This window comes from Papaver somniferum, chromosome 1, assembly GCF_003573695.1.
Source record: "Papaver somniferum cultivar HN1 chromosome 1, ASM357369v1, whole genome shotgun sequence".
NCBI classification, from domain to species: Eukaryota; Viridiplantae; Streptophyta; class Magnoliopsida; order Ranunculales; family Papaveraceae; genus Papaver; species Papaver somniferum.
Genome location: NC_039358.1, coordinates 221,120,412 through 221,138,743, shown reverse-complemented (window position 1 = coordinate 221,138,743; position 18,332 = coordinate 221,120,412). Strand labels below are relative to the sequence as shown.

The 18,332-nt window shown below is 43.2% G+C and overlaps 1 protein-coding gene across 1 annotated transcript; it reads right to left on the bottom strand.

Annotated features, from left to right (window-relative positions):
* Positions 1-15,047: 15,047 nt before the first annotated feature.
* On the bottom strand, positions 15,048-16,649 carry LOC113360705. The gene is made up of 2 exons (XM_026604178.1): positions 16,102-16,649; positions 15,048-15,903 (listed from the first exon to the last, which is right to left on the bottom strand). The coding sequence occupies exons 1-2, from the start codon at positions 16,647-16,649 to the stop codon at positions 15,048-15,050; spliced, it is 1,404 nt and encodes a 467-aa protein (XP_026459963.1).
* Positions 16,650-18,332: the final 1,683 nt, after the last annotated feature.

Below are 18,332 nucleotides of genomic sequence, written 5' to 3'. Positions count from 1 at the left end.
TGCCTAGTTCAGTGATTAATGATTGGAAGAATCTATTTATGTAATCTGTAATTAGTAGTTATTGGTAGTTGTTTTCTCTTTTTCTCGTTTTTCTTTCAGTCTACCTATGGTAGTCATCTGTACATTCTACGAAAAATGGGTCATTTGTCCAAATATTTTTAAAACATGGTTCAAATGGACGAGTAAAAATTAGTATGGGTGAAATGGACACCAAAAAAATAGTAAGGAGGAAACTGGATTCATCCTGACTTAAACTTATAAAATAACAAGGATGAAACTGGATGCATCCTGATGTAAATTAAAAATAAAAAAAGTATTTGAAAATGGGTAGGATGAAACTGTTTACATCCTGGCTATTTTTACATTTTTGTCCATTTAAACAGTATCAAAATCTAAATGTCCTTTTCACCCAGAAATTGTTGATTTTGGTCTTTTTAACCAATTTTGTGTACATTCTACTCATTTATTATATTTTCTCTTTTCCGATCAAAAAATTACGTACATATGCGCATATTTACATATGGGGTATGCGGCATCTCGTATTTACCGCATGTATCATGCAAAAGCAATTTTTCATTTGCGTCGTTCAGATAATTTTCTAGGCAAGCCTGGTCCGAAAAATTCAGCAACTGGAACATGCGGACTTAAACTCATCTCAGAGTCAGTAAACGAGATAGACCTGTCCAAAGCACGCAAGTTTGTTGTAGTGGCATGAAACTACACACTACATACGATGGAGTATAAGGTGATTCCACACAACATGAAGAAACATAAACAAATATAGACACAAGGATTTACGTGGTTTGGTATGATTACCTACGTCCACGGGGTGAAAGGATGTGTATTATTATTCTTCTTCTTTGGTTACAAGTTGTACTCCTCTCTCTAGTGGAGATGTTCTCTCAACTCAAGAAGGATGCCTTGTTTTCTCTCCCTTTTCGACCTCTCTTTCTCTCTCGACTAGCCCTTATATTTATAGGCCAAAGTCGACATACAACAGAATTACAATGTTGTCACATTACATCACTTTAGTTGTTCTCTATCAGGCCTTCACTGATCGCCCGACTTCCTGATTTGATCGATAGTTCTTCACCCGAGGCCGAGTCTGTATCGCCTGGTTAGCACGATGTCGCCCTTCTTTCTTCTCGTTCTTGTGTTTGACTATCTTTCTTCGTTTGACCGAGTGCTCTCTGATTGCTCGCTTAATCTGTCAGAAGATAAGGATCATGTCGCATCCGACAGCTGTTGGGCCATCACGTCCGACCCATGTGATTCCTCGCTCTTTGTGTCGCTTGGTTCTACCTTGTGCTTCGCCACTCTTTATTCTTTGGTGTATCCTAGCTTAGGATCCTTCCACCTAGCCCTGTGGATTATCTACACCTACATTTATGCCCCTTCTTTCACTCGTGTGCCTGGCACGAGGGAAAGAAAATCGTTCCATCTTCCCACGTCCTTGAGCATGCCGGGAATTCCGCCATGCAGTCTCCCACTAACTCTCCTTTACGACTCGTAACCGTTGCTATCGGTTGAGGCGCTGTACCCTATAAATGCCCTCCCTTATGTTCTCACTCCCTTGTTCGCCATTTTTCAAAGAAACGAAGTGTTGTTCATCTTTCTTCTCTTCCTCCCTTTGTTGCCGACGCATTAATTCCGGTGACTCTCTTCTCTTTTTAATCTTCGTCTTTGTTGTTTCTATTGGTGAGATTCGCGAAAGTTGTGGTTAGTTCTTCCTTTTGCTTTTCTCTTCACCAGAGCTCGTATCTCCCTGTTCGTTTTTCTTGCCATGGCTTCTTCTTCTCCGTCAATGACCGAAAAAAGGTGCGTGAGTGATACCTTCTCCGAGGGCGATCTCGTTTCTCTCGACTTCCTGTTTTGGCTTGAGAGTCCATCCCATCACGATTATCGTGCTATGAATTCCCTTTTCCCTGATGAATCTCCTTATTTTTCATGTAGGTCTGATAAGAGAGTCTCAAAAGACTTGTCTGATGATGAGTTTATTGAACACTTGAAGGAAGAATTTGGCCTTCAAAACTACGAGGTGTCCCTGGTCTCGGGCCATATGGGTGTATTGAGAAAGTCCGGTGTCGACAGATATGATCAAGCATCCGAGGCGGTTATCGTTACTCGTGGGAAATTAGAGCTCGGCCTTCGCTTTCCTTTGTATAACCCTAGTAGCCCTTTCTACTATGAGGTGTTGTCGCAGCTTCATCCGCCTCGAGCCTAGACCCAGTGGAATGGCAACACTTTCCGTCTGATGAATGAGTGGAGAGACCGGGGCGAGGGTCATGGATCTACGGCCGAGATATTTTTGGAGAAATAAGCTTTTGCGACGAAATTGGCTCGAAAAGTTGTTAAAGGCACCTGAGAGGACATTTGCTATCCGGACTATCACTTTGGATAAGGGGTAACCCATTTCGGGCATGTGCTAAAGGGACACCAGAACTAGATAAGGGGGAGGTCACCTTCACCGTTTGAAAACAAGTTTTGGCGGGAAGCATGTTCTTCACACCTGCAGATTTTGGACTCGATTTTTGGAGCTGTTTCAGGGAGATTCAACACCGGAAATTGATTGGGCTGGACTTGATATGACTTAACAAGTTCATTAGAAGCAATTGGACTCATCGAATTGGGCTGGAATTGCCGGAAAAAGGAAACAGAGTAAAAAAGGAAATACGGCCCCTGTCGAGTTAGATTTTTGGTAATTCAGGGAGACTAAACGCGTGAAATTGTTTCCTAAGGTAGTATTCTATCTTAGGAAGAGTTTAAGACAATCGGGAAAGCTCAGAATTGTCTAAGGAAGTCGGCAGAAGCGATTATTGCCGTGACTGCCAAGGAAGGAAAGAAGAGATTTCGAAGCGATTTGGGAGAGATTTAATCGTCCTGTGGTGTATAAATAGGTTGCTGAGAGTCCTAAGAAGAGTGACGGAGAGTTTGGGGTCGAGAGGAGAGCTCAGGAGGCGAGAATCAGAGATTACAGGAAAACTATACCTGCTGCTGCTGCTGCTGCCATTGGAGAAGCTCAAGAACACGAAGAACAGACTTCTAGAGACAGTCGTTCTTCTACAAGGAAAAGGACAGACGGATGACAGTCTTAAAAAAACATAAATAGCACTTCAGGTTTATCGTTCCTTTCTGGACGCCTTTTGTGGGTCGTAGATTCACTGATTTTATTCTTTTCACTCTTTTAACCAACTTTTGGGCTATAAACATGTATTTTGAGCAAGTGATTAATATGAGGAGCTAAACCCCAACACTGGGATGACGGAGGAAGTCCTATTTCACGCATGTGGTAATTCTAATAATTCTTTTATGAATATTTGTATTGATTTTTAATCGATTTATGATTTTTATTGAATGGGTGTGATTTCGTTTGATGGTGTATGCTTGGTCTATGTATTTTTGATACACCATGCTTTTGATTTACAGTCATTGCTTTTCAAAAATCTATTTTTGGCAAAGAACAAGAGTCCATATTTTTATTATTTGAACTATAATTGATTGGAATTATTATTTGAGTCGCATGAATGGAATTTGGTGGAATCCTGAGTCTCAGCCTCTCTCGATATTCGTGACAACCTTGTGAATATATTTTTAGTATTTTTATTCTTAGTTCTTAAATCAAACCTTTACACAATCCGATTTGAACGAACTTTATTACCACTTTCAAAACTACATCAATTTTTGGCACCGCCGACGCGGATTTGTATTAGGTTTTAGGTTTCTTTTAGAATTTTTGTTCTCTTTTACGCCTTTGGTATTTTTCAATTCTTTTCAGATTGGAGCGAAGCTACAAGGAAAGAAAAAAGTACTATAAAAGGAAAGCATCGCCAAAGAAGGAAAGAAAAGAGGAATCCAAAAGGAGTGAAGAAGAAGATTTTGTATATAGTTATTTTGTTTTATTTTTAGAAACTGTAAATAGGGTTTTATTTTTTGTATTTTTTCTTTTTCTTTTTGGACACTTTTTGGACTGGACATTATTTTTTAAAACCCTACGGAAGGGTTAAGATTAAATATAAACTGTTTGCAGGGAAGGACGACAGTTATGATACTCTCTCGGCCCCTCGGTTTCGTACACTGACATCGGAGTCGGTGGCCTGAGTCGACTTCAACGGTTCATCGCCCGTCTGGTACGGGAGGTAAGAATATATCCACCCACGAATCCCCTGTCAGTGGGTTTTATTTTGTGTGACAACTCACACCCCTGCAAAAGAATGTCGAACTGGCCAATACAATGAATATCCGACTGAGTTTCAAAATGGACGTTACAATTTTAACCATAGTGTGAATAGTGATTCGGAACATCAACCTTTTCAAGGTTACGGCTCATACCATGGTGAGCCCAATTACTATACACACACACACCGGTCATACGAGCAAGAAAATAAGGATTATTATAGTAATAGTTCCTCGTCTTTGGAAAATATAATGAAAATGTTGAAAACTAGTCCCTATTATGATCCTTCTGAACCTGTTCTTCCTCTAGAAGAGTTTCTCAAACAATTAACTAAACATACAAATAGGTTTGTGTTAGAAATGAATAAACAAAATGCACCCATGAGTGAACCTTCTATACACGATACCATAAGGAAGTCATGTGAGTCGACTCAGAAAATGTTGTTAGAGGCCCAGAACAGAACTGCTCAAGATAGTCTTAATTTCCAATAGTACCCTTGAAAATGAGGATAGTTATTTGCATAATCAAGATGCCGAGGTTAGAATTGGTAACACTACTTTAGATGAGGTTCAACCATTTTCATGCTATTATGATGATTATGACAAGGATAATGTTGATGAAGAATTTGAAATATGTAGGCATAGTGATCAGGAATTTGTTACCCCAATTGAGCCTTATAATGATTATATTATTTCTGGTTCAGATCCTAATAATTTTAACAATTATTCACCTATTCAAAAGGACAAGGATTTGACTAGAAATATCCCCGTTTTAGACGATGTAGTATGTCATGTTTACGAATCCGATAAAGGTTTAGAGGAACCGGTTTATCTTGAGACTACTGTTTTCGAGTCGAACGATTTAGAAACTGTAAGCGATGATGGTTTCGAGGAACGGTTTTATCCTGAGAATACTGTTTTAGAGTCGTACGATTTAGAAACAATAGTCTTAGATGAAATCGTAGAGATTAATGAGGATGAACCTGACTTAGAAGAATCAATTGTCCATTTTCAGGAATCTGATGACCTAGAAATTAGGAAGATTGTGACTAGTCTAACTAGAGACACTGAAAACTATAAGTTTGGGGGTGATTATCAATTTCCATGTGCTTTAACTCTTAGAAAGGTCCCTCACTTCGGACTTGACATATGTGCCTCAACCATTTTGCAAGGTTATCTTCACACACGTTTTCCTGAACCTAGTGACGACCATAAGGAAGTTCAGTTATTAGAAACCCATCCTCTGGTTGATGAGGTTAGACCAGGATATGATACTAAGATCGGCTTTGTTTTCCCACCAAATATTTTTCAACCAATTGTGGGAACGTATAAATTTCAGATGTGTCATTTATTTAGTTTTGAGACTAAACCTAATTACTTTAAGAGATTAGGGTTGATACATTTTCTTAAGATTGACCACCAGTTTTATCGTGGTCGATAGTGTGAGTCAAAACTGATTGACTTTAAGGATCCTCAATTATTCAGGTTATTATTATGTGCTTTTAAATTTTTACTTGAGTTTCTTCAGACTCTAATACCTGAACCGGATCTTAGCTTTGAGGAATTCCAACCCATGAAAATATTTTATTTGGACCCAGTTATAGAACCTGAACCTGAACCACAGCTAGGTGTAGTTGACTTAAACAGGAAACTAGACAAGGGTGTGCTTTATTTGTTTATTTTCTTGACAGGTTGCAGATTCCTTTTATTTGTGATAGCTCTATTTGGTTTTGATGACCCACAAAATTTTCGGCTATTACTTTATGATTCTATGAGGTGACTAATCCTTTCTTAGTCTGGCTGAGGACTTTAAACTTAGCACTTCTTGGGAGGTAACCCAACATTCATGCGACACGGTAATATCTTTCCTTATCTCTTTCGCTTCAAATAGTAACAGTTTATCCTTGTTCATGCTTTTAATTTCATCTTTAGAACATTGAGGACAATGTTAGATTTAAGTTTGGGGGTATGGGAGAAACTTTTTAGTTGCAGTATGAATAAATAAACTCCAGAACCTAGAAATTTATGCCTATTAAGGATTGCACTAACTAATCTATGTGGATGGAAGCATTTTGATCGTAGGAGTTGAGGAACCAATCTGATTAGATGGAAACATATAAAGAGTCTATTCATAAAAGCACAGAGCTCAGGTGTTAGAAATAACATGATAGTTTCACCATATCTCGTTGAGTCCTTTTCACTTCTATTTTTATTTTATTTTGTTTTTAAACTGTGTTTCTCTAAGTGATAGGTGGGGCCCACGATTCAAGTTGTTACCAATGCTAGGGTGAATTAGAGTGATTGAGATGCCATGAAAAAAAAAAAGTTGAAAAAGAAAAAGAGAAAAAAAAAATGGTAGTTACCAAAAAGTTGAAAAAAAAAGAGAGAAAAAAATTGAGACCAGACCATTTGACCAAAAGGAATAAATTCAATAAAGTCGACCACTGGTACCCTTGTATATGCCAGTTGTGTTGACCTAGAGTTAGGTTATCGACCACTGGTACCCTTGTATATGCCAGTGTGTTGATATTAGTCAGACTAGTATCTCAATCCATTAGGATAGGTTCATTTTGGCGGAGTCCTTCAGACAGATATGGGAAACGTCGTTCACTTAGTAAACATCAAAACCATCTATGTTTTTCTATATCCGTCTTCTTGATATATCCATGTGATTAGTTTTGACTCCGAATATGATGTCCATAGTGCAACTATCTGAGTAGAGCTCTGTCACTTTATGTGAATTTTAGTATGCTTGAGTGCAAACTCGTGTACATCAATTGGAATTTCGCATCAGGGTACTTCTTCCTGTAGTCAATAAGTATGCCAACCAAGGAGATTCTTTAGTGCCTTCCAAGGTTCTGCGTAGATAGCTAAGGTCTGGAGTAAAGGTTTTTTGGGTATATCTCTTGTAAGCCCTCCGGAGACAACACTCCGCCACTAGGGCCACCTAGGGGTTTAAAGGCTTATTGCATACGCTAAATGCAATCGACGATGCCTGCGACAGTGAGTTAGGATTTTATTTTCTATTTAATTTGCTCGAGGACTAGCAAATAATAAGTTTGGGGGTTTTGATAGGAACATTTTTGTGTCTTATATAATCTCAATTGTATATATTATTAGTGCTCGAGAACTGGATAAGAGGGAGGTCACCTTCACCGTTTGAAAACAAGTTTTGGCGGGAAGCATGTTCTTCACACCTGCAGATTTTGGACTCGATTTTTGGAGCTGTTTCAGGGAGATTCAACACCGGAAATTGATTGGGATGGACTTGATATGACTTAACAAGTTCATTAGAAGCAATTGGACCGATCGAATTGGGCTGGAATTGCCGGAAAAAGGAAACAGAGTAAAAAAGGAAATACGGCCCCTGTCGAGTTTGATTTTTGGTAATTCAGGGAGACTAAACGCGTGAAATTGTTTCCTAAGGTAGTATTCTATCTAAGGAAGAGGTTAAGGCAATCGGGAAAGCTCAGAATTGGCTAGGGAAGTCGGCAGAAGCGATTATTGCCGTGACTGCCAAGGAAGGAAAGAAGAGATTTCGAAGCGATTTGGGAGAGATTTAATCGTCCTGTGGTGTATAAATAGGTTGCTGAGAGTCCTAAGAAGAGTGACGGAGAGTTTGGGGTCGAGAGGAGAGTTCAGGAGGCGAGAATCAGAGATAACAAGAAAACTATACCTGCTGCTGATGCTACCATTGGAGAAGCTCAAGAACACGAAGAACAGACTTCTAGAGACAGACGTTCTTCTACAAGGAAAAGGACAGATGGGTGACAGTCTTAAAACAACAGAAACAACACTTCAGATTTATCGTTCCTTTCTGGACGCCTTCTGTGGGTCGCAGATTCACTGATTTTATTCTTTTCACTCTTTTAATCAACTTTTGGGCTATAAACATGTATTTTGAGAAAGTGATTAATATGAGGAGCTAAACCCCAACAATGGGATGACGGAGGAAGCCCTATTTCACGCATGTGGTAATTCTAATAATTCTTTTATGACTATTTGCATTGATTTTTAATCGATTTATGATTTTTATTGAATGGGTGTGATTTAGTTTGATGGTGTATGCTTGGTCTATGTATTTTTTATACACCATGCTTTTGATTTACAGTCATTGCTTTTCAAAAATCTATTTTTGGCAAAGAACAAGAGTCCATGTTTTTATTATTTGAACTATAATTGATTGGAATTATTATTTGAGTCGCATTAATGGAATTTGGTGGAATCCTGAGTATCAGTCTCTCTCGATATTCGTGACAACCTTGTGAATATATTTTTAGTATTTTTATTCTTAGTTCTTAAATCAAACCTTTACACAATCCGAGTTGAACGAACTTTATTACCACTTTCAAAACTACATCACCTACAGGCACGAGGATGCTCCAAAATATATTGTCGTCGATTTCCTTGTGAACTATCGGAGTGGGACATCTACCAATGGTGACCTTGCTGGTTTTTCTGCCAGCCCTCATCGCCTGAAGTCTATGCCCGATGGTGCTGAACGATTGATGTTGGATGCTGATCCTCTAGGGAGAGGTTCCAACAAGCGTGCTCGCAATACTAATTACCCATACTGGGATCGGTTCTATTACTTGTTCGCGGCCATATTTTGCATGGTAGCTTCCCTCATCCTCAGTTTCCTGCGGAGCCTTACTTATTCTGGGTGATTAATGATGACATGGTATGTTGTTTTCTTTCCATTTTCTTCGATTCCTGCTGTGTCGGCTCAGGGTATTGATTACTTTCTTCTCGTAGGTTAAGCCTCAGAGTGAGTCAACCAAATCGGATTCTCTTTCCAAGAAGAGGATCTCTATCACAAGGGTCGAGGAAGACCAGGGGAAGGTAACAAAGATATAGCTTTTATCCTAAGTACATGTACTTGCCCCTGTTTTTTGCCTTCACGTGTTCTGACGCTGAACCTTGTGCAGAAATCCCCTAGGAGTGAGTATGAAGATGTTGGAGGGTCCGATATTAGTGGTGAAGGCTTGGTTCCAAGGCGTAATCCTCCTCGGGGAAAAGTGGCGGCGAAGGGAGTGATGCTGAAAAGTTCGGACATCGTGATCGACATCCCCGATCAAGATGATGAGGACGATATATTCGTGGACGAGCAGCTATTTGATGAGGATGGTGGTGGGAATAAAGAAGGGGATATTCCCTTGGAGACTACTATTGTGACTTCTACCGTGCAGTTTGGAGCTCAGAGGCCGACCCACACATCGCTCCAAAAGCTGCCCCAGAAGGATGTTGGGTCTCCATCGGGTGTTCTGACATATTTTACCATATCGGGCCCTATGTGTGATTCTCTTAGAGCATTACACTCGGAGGAGTTAGGCTCCTGTACTGATGAGCATATGATTGCTGTCGTGCCCCTGTATCCTGACATTGCGCCGGTCTTTGATAATCTGGTAAGTGGTTTGACTGAACTCTTCGTTTTGATGTTTTCGGGCCTTACTAATCTCGTCTTGGGGTGAAATTTGTAGGCGTTGAATCGGTCGAGGTTGGCGGCTGCACTCCGCCGACAAGAGATTAGGAAGTTGGAGGATGCTCTTCAACAGGAGAAGGAACGATCTCGTGACCTGGAGATCAAACTCGCCGATGCTCAAGGTATATTGTTTACATAGTTGTGTTGATTGAGTTCTTCGTACCAATATCCTGAGTCAATTATTGTTCTTCTAGCCGAAATATCTAGTATAGATCTAGATGCTTCTTCGGAGTATAGGCTTATGAAAAGAAAATGGGATATCGAGAAAGATCTTGTGGAGAATCTTCGACAACGAATTTGCAATAAGGATGGGAAGATAGACCGACAAGAGGCCGAGATCCAACAACTTCAAGAGGAATTGGACAAATATCGCCTGTTTGAATATGTCCCCGAGGAGATAGATAACTTGCGGGCTCGCTTGGGGATGTTTCAGAGACTTGCTGGTGATAAAACGTTACTAGCCGATAATCTGGAGAGTCAAAATGGTTCCCTTAGGCTTCAAAATCGAGATCTTCATGAAGATCGGCGACGAATTTTGAGGGAAAAAGTTGTGGCCAAACAGTCCAACCGAGATCTTCTTGAAAGGACCAAGGACTTCGATAAGATGTCCAGTGATCTAGAGTGGACCCAAGCCCAGTTATCTATGCTACAATTGTCCTATAATCGTCAGAGGGCCGAGTGGAGCGACACACAAGAAATATTGCCCTTCGAATGAATTCAATGAACAATAATATAATGAGTTAACTTTGAAGCTTTCTAAGGACGATGATGAGTTTTCCAAGTCCGTGGAGTCGTTAGAATATGTGTTGTCAACCCTATCATGTCTCTGGAGTGCATGTTGGGGTGGCCTTAAGACCGAGTTAATTTGTTGTTTTTACTCCGTGTTCTGCTATATTCCGTGTTTAACATGCTTATAATGTTTCATTGCAGCCGAGCAGGGTCGTGCTAAGGATATGGAGCGAGATGTGCACAACCTCGGGCAAGAGGTGGAGCAGTGGAAGAAGGATGAAGGCGAGACGAAAGTTAAGCTCCGAGCCGCCGAGTCGAGGTCCGAGAATCTTTCTCAGCAGATTGTGGATGAGAGAAACGCTCATCAGAGCGAGCTTGCTGAGGCGATCAAGGCTGGTTTAAACGAGTACATCGCGCAAAAGCGCCGCGAGGTTGCTCAGAGGAAGGGAGGGGCCGGTGTTGTTCCGCCCAGGAGTTGATCACGCCTTTTGTAGTGCTGCGCCACTAATTTGCCCTTTGTTGCGAGTTGTAATTCGTTTGAACACTTGTCCCATGCTTCTTTAAACAACTTCTTTTAAATGGGGTGCTGCGTCGTCAAGCTTGTTTTTTTCTCTATTTTCCTTGACAATTTCCGCCTTTTCCCCTGTGTGGACAATTCTCTAGATAATTTTAGCCTTATCTTGTTGTTTATGTTACGCACCTGCATTTAATGTCACATGTATTGGTTAGTAGTGCCTTTTATGTCGAACACACTCAACAAGGAGGGTCATCGGGCCCGATGCCATGTCCCAGCCGAGGTATCTCATTACTATCTTTTATATTCAGTTGAAGGGTTATAGTCGCCCTAGGTCTAGGCCCGATAATCCCGAGTGGTTATCGACCAACCAACTCGGGCAAGTGGTCACGACCACCTGTGATGGGGGTAACCTTTCAGATGTAAGTAGGTTACCTGGATGAGAAGAAATCGTATCTTAACAACCTTTGGTATCTGGCTTCCAACCACCAGTACCCTTAAGCTACCTCGGCACTTGCATACTGCCACTGCCCCGAGTATCGAATAGCCAGTCGACTGTAAGTCACCTCGACACTTCCACACTGGCTTTGCCCCGAGTACGATGACCATTCGAGTGTAAGTCACCTCGGCACTTCCACACTGGCTTTGCCCCGAGTACGAATGACCATTCGAGTGTAAGTCACCTCGGCACTTCCTCACTGGATTTTCCCCGAGTACGAATGACCATTGGTCGCTCATGTCATATTTCCTACCCCTCGCGGTTTTAAAGAAATGAATGACAAGTATGTTTTCCTGTTTCCTTCGAACCCCTCATGGGTAATAGAGTTTCAGATGTTGTGCGTTCCACGGTTTTAGCTCGGGTTTGCCATTTGGTTTGAGTAATCGATAAGCTCCCTCTCCAGCTTTAGACACGAATGTGTATGGTCCTGCCCACCTTGCCGCTAGTTTACCGCCCCTTTTGTCACGTTCCCAATCGGCTAGATATTTCAACACTAACTGCCCTGGTTGAAACTCTCTTGGTCGAACTCGTTTGTTGTTTTCTCGTTGTAATCTCCTTTGGTAATTCTTCATTTTTTGCAATGCCATCTCCCTTGTTTCCTCCAAGTTATCGAGCTTGGCCAATATTAGATCTGCCGATATGTTTCGCCTCCAGGCTTCAGTTCTTGTGGTGGGTATCATTGCTTCAGGTTGTAGTATCGCTTAGGTTCCATAGGTCAACATGAAAGACGATAGCCATGTTGCTTCCCTTCGAGTGGTTCGATAGGCCCATAAAACATTGTAGAGTTCTTCGCACCAATTACCGTACTCTCCATCTAATTTATTCTTCATATTATCGGCGAGAGTTTTGTTTGTGATATTGGCCTGCCCATTACTTTGAGGGTATATGGGGGTAGCCTTGATTTTTATGATGTTGTAGGTGTTAAATAGTAGGTCGATGTTTTCTCCCTAGAGATGTTTTCCATTATCCGAGACGATGGCCGCCGGTACTCTGAAACGACATATGATGTGCTCCCAAATAAACCTGAAGACATCCTTGTCACGGATATGTCTCATTGGTGCCGCCTCCATCCATTTAGTGAAGTAATCGGTCGTTACTATTAAGTATTTTATCTGCCTCGATCCCACATGTAATGGTCCCACGATATCGATCCCCCACTTTGCGAAGGGCCAGGGGCTTACTACCGAGTTTAGAGCTACTGAAGGTGCATGTATCTTCTTACCATACCGCTGGCACTCTTCGAAATCTTGCGCCATTTGTTTTGCATCATCGTTCATATACGGCCAGAAGTATCCCATCATTTTCTCTCTCGCTAACAGACTTCGTCCCGAGCTATGATTTCTGGCCGCTCCGTAGTGTAGTTCATTCAAGATTGTCTGGCCTTCTTCCTTACTTAAGCATCTTAAGAGTGGTCCCAAGTATGATTTCCTGTATACTATTCCGTCTCTTAGCTCGTAAGCGGCCGATTTGCTTTTCACTTTGTTGATCTCGGGTCGCCCCTTGGGTAACTCGCCTGTCTCCAAGTACGAATGAATCGGCTTTCTCCAATCTCCGTCCGGATATCTGTCGGTCGTGTTGATATCCACGTCGACGTGCACCTCGGGAATCTCTGGTATAGATGGGGCGAGGAGTCACATGACACGAATACCCTCCACACTTGGGTTTGTGAGCTGGGATGCAATATATGCCAATGCGTCCGAATGTCGATTATCTTTTCTGGATATGTGGCGAAATTTGATGCTGGGGATCTGGCCGATATAGAATTGGGCGAGTTCCCAGTACTTCTGCAAAATCGGGTCATGGATGGCGTACTTGCCTGTGATTTGTCGGATCACCAACTGCGAGTCGCTAGTTAGTCTTACATCTTGTAGGCCCATCTCGACGATTAATCTCAGGGCGTGAATCGCAGCTTCGTACTCGGCGACGATGTTTGTCGCCTTAAGTTCCAATCTGAACGAATGGACCATTTTTCGTCCCTATGGTGTGGTAAAGACTATCCCAAGTCCCGATCCATCTTTGTTTGATGCTCCATCGACGAATACTTCCCAACGTGATGGGATGCTTGCTTCGAGTAAGTCGGCCGGGTCTTCTCGATCTTCTTCCATTCCGGGTATGTCCTCGACCTCGTCTTCGTCGCTTAGTGGAAAATCTGCCAAAAAATCTGACACTACTTGTGCCTTCACTGTTGTCCTCATTTCGTAGAAAACGTTGAACTGTTTAATTTGTGCCCCCCATTTGGAGATCCTTCCAGATCGGCCTGCATTGTCCAGTACCGCCTCAATAGGTGATTTTGTGAGCACGTGGATCCGATGGGCTTGGAAATATGTCCTTAGCTTCAAGGTGGCGAAAGCTAGCGCTAGAATCATCTGTTCCATCCTTGTATAGTTTTTCTCGGCCGGACTCAATGTCTTTCTAATGAAGTAAATGGGCTTTTCCTTGTTCCTTTCATTCCGAACTAAGACTGCACTGATAGCATATGAAGTTGCTCCGAGGTATAACGCGAGGACCTTCGACGGCTCGGGTCTTTGTAATACTGGTAGACTTGCAAGATGTAGCTTAATATTCTGGAACGCCTCCTCACAGGCGTCCGTCCATTTGAATTTCTCTCCCTTTTTAAGAGTGCTAAAGAAATCCTTGCATTTGTCGGACGACCGAGATATGAATTGCCCCAATGCTGCTATACTTCCGTTCAACTTTTGTACGTCTTTTATTGTGGCTGGTGACGGCATCTCGAGGATGGCTCTGACTTTCTCGGGATTTGCTTCTATCCCCTTTGGAATGATGATATATCCCAAAAATTTGCCCGATGTGACCCAAAAATCGCATTTGGTCGGGTTAACTTTCAATTTATATTCTCTCATCATTCGAAAAAATTTCCGCAGGTCTCGGATGTGATTCTTGGCTAGGCGACTTTTTACTAGCATATCGTCGACATAGACCTCAATGGTGTTGTGGATCTGGTCTTCAAACATATTGCCCACCAACCTCTGATATGTGGCGCCTGCATTCTTCAGCCCAAACGGCATCTATGTGTAGCAGTATAGTCCCCATGGTGTGAAGAAGGAGGTGTGTTCTTGATCCTCGGGAGCCAACGGGATCTGGTTATACCCCGCGTATCCGTCCATCAACGTTAGTGCCTCGTACCCCACTATAGATTCCACCAGTTGATCGATACTTGGGAGAGGGAAACTGTCCTTCGGACAAGCTTTGTTCAGGTCGCCGAAGTCGATACAGATTCGGACTCCTCCATTTCTCTTTGATACCACGACCATATTAGATATCCACTGTGGGTAGTGCGATTTCCTAATTATTCCCGATTCCTGTAACTTCTTTAGCTCCTTCTCGACGGCCTACTTTAATTCTGGTGTGATTCGCCTCATCTTTTGCCGGGCTGGCTTGAATCTTGGGTCGATCCTTAGATGGTGACAGCATACCTCCGGATGTACCCTCCATATCGTACATGTTCCAGGCGAATGCGTCCATGTTTTCCTTTAGCACCGCCACGAGCTGGTTTACTTGTTCGTCCGATAGTAAGGAACGATCCTTACCACCCTTGGTTCTTCTACAGTTCCCAAATTAATGTACCGAGTAGGTTCCACGGCCGAGAAGTTTGGTTTTGATTCCTTCACTGGCGCCGTCTCCTTTAATTGCTATGAAGGCTCGTTTCCTTGTGCTTCGTAAGTCATGATCGCCTGCGAAATAACTCTTTCCAGTTCTTCCGTGACTTTGGCTTCTTTAGCCCTTTTCTTATCTCCCCTTTGTCGTGCTCGCCTCTCCTCATTTATCTGGGCATTGACATGCATGCATTCTCGGGTTGCCTGTGGAACTCCTACGAACTCGTCTATCCCCTTGTACGTTGGGAATCGTAGCCTTTGATGATAGGCCGATGCCACTCCTTTGATTCCCGCGATCCATGGTCTTCCGACTATAGCTTCATAGGGCGAGGAGACGTCAACCACGCAGAATGTGGTTAAAGTATCTAGGTAACCACCTCCGTCTGATACCCTTAGAGTTACTTTGCCCTTTGGGATGGTTACGGTCCCATTAAAACCATAGATACGATATGTCGATGGGACAAGTATATAATCTGACAACTCCATCCTTTTGAACGTATCGTAGAAGAGTACTTCGACTGATCTCCCATTATCTACTAGTATCCTTCTTACCCCCCCCCCCCCCCATTCCTCAATTAGCAGGGTAATAACCAAAGGATCACTGTGAGCTTGGCCGTTCATCGGTATATCCTGGGCCGAGAAAAAGATAGGTCGCACCATCCATGGTTCCATAGGCAAAGCCTTTGCTACACTGAAAATTTCCTTCCCACTATGATCTCTCTTGTGGATTCTAGACACTACTCCAGGATTCAGAATGTACGCTTGAGTGGAGGAATGCGAAATCGTGTTGACAAACTGTGTGGATCTGTCGATCTGAACCTGATGAACTGGTGCATTGGGAACTGCGGTCGTATGGGCTGGATGTCGGACGAACTGTCTCAGATAACCATCTCTGATAAGGTGTTGCACGATGTCTTTCACTTCTCGACAGTTGTTTGTACAGTGTCCTTGATATTGATGATAATGGAAATATTCCGGGTGATCTTTGGTCTCTTTGAACTGTATCCCTCTTGAAGATGGGTATATGATGTCACTCCTTTTTTCGACTTCTTTGAAGATTTCTTCCAGTGGAGCATCCAAAGGGGTGTACGTTCTCGCCTCGTGACTTGGGCTCTTCCCTTTAGCTATCCATTCCTTCTTCTCATTTCCTCGCACGGGGGAACTTGGTCTCTTCTCGGGCCGTCTTTGAGTATCGTCCGACGCTGACTCGGGCGCTGCACTAGCTTCTTGCACTCCTCTATCTCTTGACTCTTCCTGGATTTCTTCTATGGAGATGAAATGCTCTTGCATTTTCCTCATTTCTTTCAACATTTGTGGTTTCTCAGTGAACATGTCTACCCAGATGGGATCCGATCTCCCAAGTGCATTTTCGAACCTGAATATCTGCTGGTCGACTGGTACTTTCCCAATTTCCATACACAAATTTCTCCATCTATCGGTCAAGGATCTGAGAGGTTCTCTAAACCGTCTGGCCAAGGTGAATAACTTGTTGACCCTGGACCGAGGTCTGCTGTTGTGCATGTACGTTTCAAGGAAGGCTTCGACTAGAGTCTCGTAACTGTAAATTATCCCTGGTTCGAGGTTGTAAAACCATTTCCTCGCCTCGCCTTCCAAGCCTGCCGAGAAGAACTTGCACATTACTACCTCGTAGTTTTTCCATTGGATTAGGGACATTGAGTACGTCTTCAAGTGCTCAACCGCGTCTCCCGAGCCGTCGAATCTAGATGAGAAGGTGGGGAGCGTGCACTTGGGTGGAAAGGCCCGCAGTTCTAACTCTTGGGTGAACTGGGTCCTCTAGGCCTCACTTATAACCTCGGCGAGCTTGTCTTCTTCGCCGGTTCCTGACAGTTTCCTTATCTTCTCTTCCAACTCTCTCAGCTTGGCTTCAGTTGCATTATCAGACCTTGTGTTTCTCTGCTGATTGTTCCTCTCTCACCTTTCGTCGTTTGTTGATGAATCCTCGGGTGGTCCGTATCCCCTGACAGGTGATGTCGGGGGTGGTCCCGATCGACCAGAATTTCTTGGTCCGACTGCAGGTGGTACCTGCCCGAATCGGCCTTGGTGTCCTGATGTCCCTCGGCTAGAAGATCCTCTCGACCTCGACCTAAAGTTCCGTAGCTGATAGTTCTCGAACTCTAGAGATAGGTTCCTCTGCTGAATATCCCTTAAAGCCGCCTCTTGCCTTCTTTGGCTTTCTAGAATTGCGAGCAGTGTTGGATCTGTACTCTCATGGCTAGAGTGTCCATTTGGATGGCCTAAATGGGCAAGGGGTGGTGCCGTCATCATAGGTGGTGGAGGTGGTACTGTGGGGGTATCTGAGTCGATGTCGCCGGATCGATTACGATAGTTGTTTCTCGCCCTAGTTGTACTCGCCTTAGTCGTTATTTCTCTCGCCAGAGGGCTTCTTGATACTCAACTTGTCGTCTGACGTTTCGTCTCTGAGCATGCAGGATCAATGCTGCCTCATCATCTTCCGTGTCTGACGCAGTAAGTACATCTATTTGATCATCCCTCCTTGGGGGCGAGGCGATTCGCTCCAGAGGCGATGGGTCACCGTCTCGTCCCAGATCGATCTCCTCGTCCACAGTTGGCATACCCCTTGCAGTAGCTCGTGATTCCTCTGGTGGTGGATGCCCGTCACTCCCTCTCCTCGTCCCAGTTACTTCCCCTTGCATGCTACTACCGGAAATCGTGCGGTTCCTCAAAGTTCTCCCTATCCCCAACGTGCTAGCCATCGGACGTGGTACACTGTCAGTCCGAGAGTCGTCCCTACCTACGTTCACGGGATGAAAGGATCTGTATTATTATTATTCTTATTTGGTTACAAGTTGTACTCTCTCTCTAGTGGAGATGTTCTCTCAACTCAAGTAGGATGCCTTGTTTTCTCTCCCTTTTCGACCTCTCTTTCTCTCTCGACTAGCCGTTATATTTATAGGCAAAGTCGACATACAACAGAATTACAATGTTGGTCACATTACATCACTTTCGCTGTTCTCTATCGGACCTTCACTGATCGCCTGACTTCCTGGTTTGACCGATAGTTCTTCACCCGAGGCCGAGTCTGTATCGCCTGGTTAGCACGATGTCGCCCTTCTTTCTTCTCGTTCTTGTGTTTGACTATCTTTCTTCGTTTGACCGAGTGCTCTCTGACTGCTCGCTTGATCTGTCAAAAGATAAGGGTCATGTCACATCCGACAGCTGTTGGGCCATCACGTCCGACCCATGTGATTCCTCGCTCTTTGTGCCGCTTGGTTCTACCTTGTGCTTCGCCACTCTTTATTCTTTGGTGTATCCTAGCTTAGGATCCTGCCACCTGACCCT

What these genes read in the sequence shown, in the direction of transcription:
- LOC113360705 (XM_026604178.1), bottom strand. Translation starts at nt 16,649, where the DNA reads ATGTGCAAGTTCTTCTCGGCAGGCTTGGAAGGCGAGGCGAGGAAATGG. An exon ending in CCAAGTCACGAGGCGAGAAC is followed by an intron (nt 15,904 to 16,101) that starts GTACACCCCTTT and finishes ACACCTTATCAG; the next exon opens with AGATGGTTATCTGAGACAGT.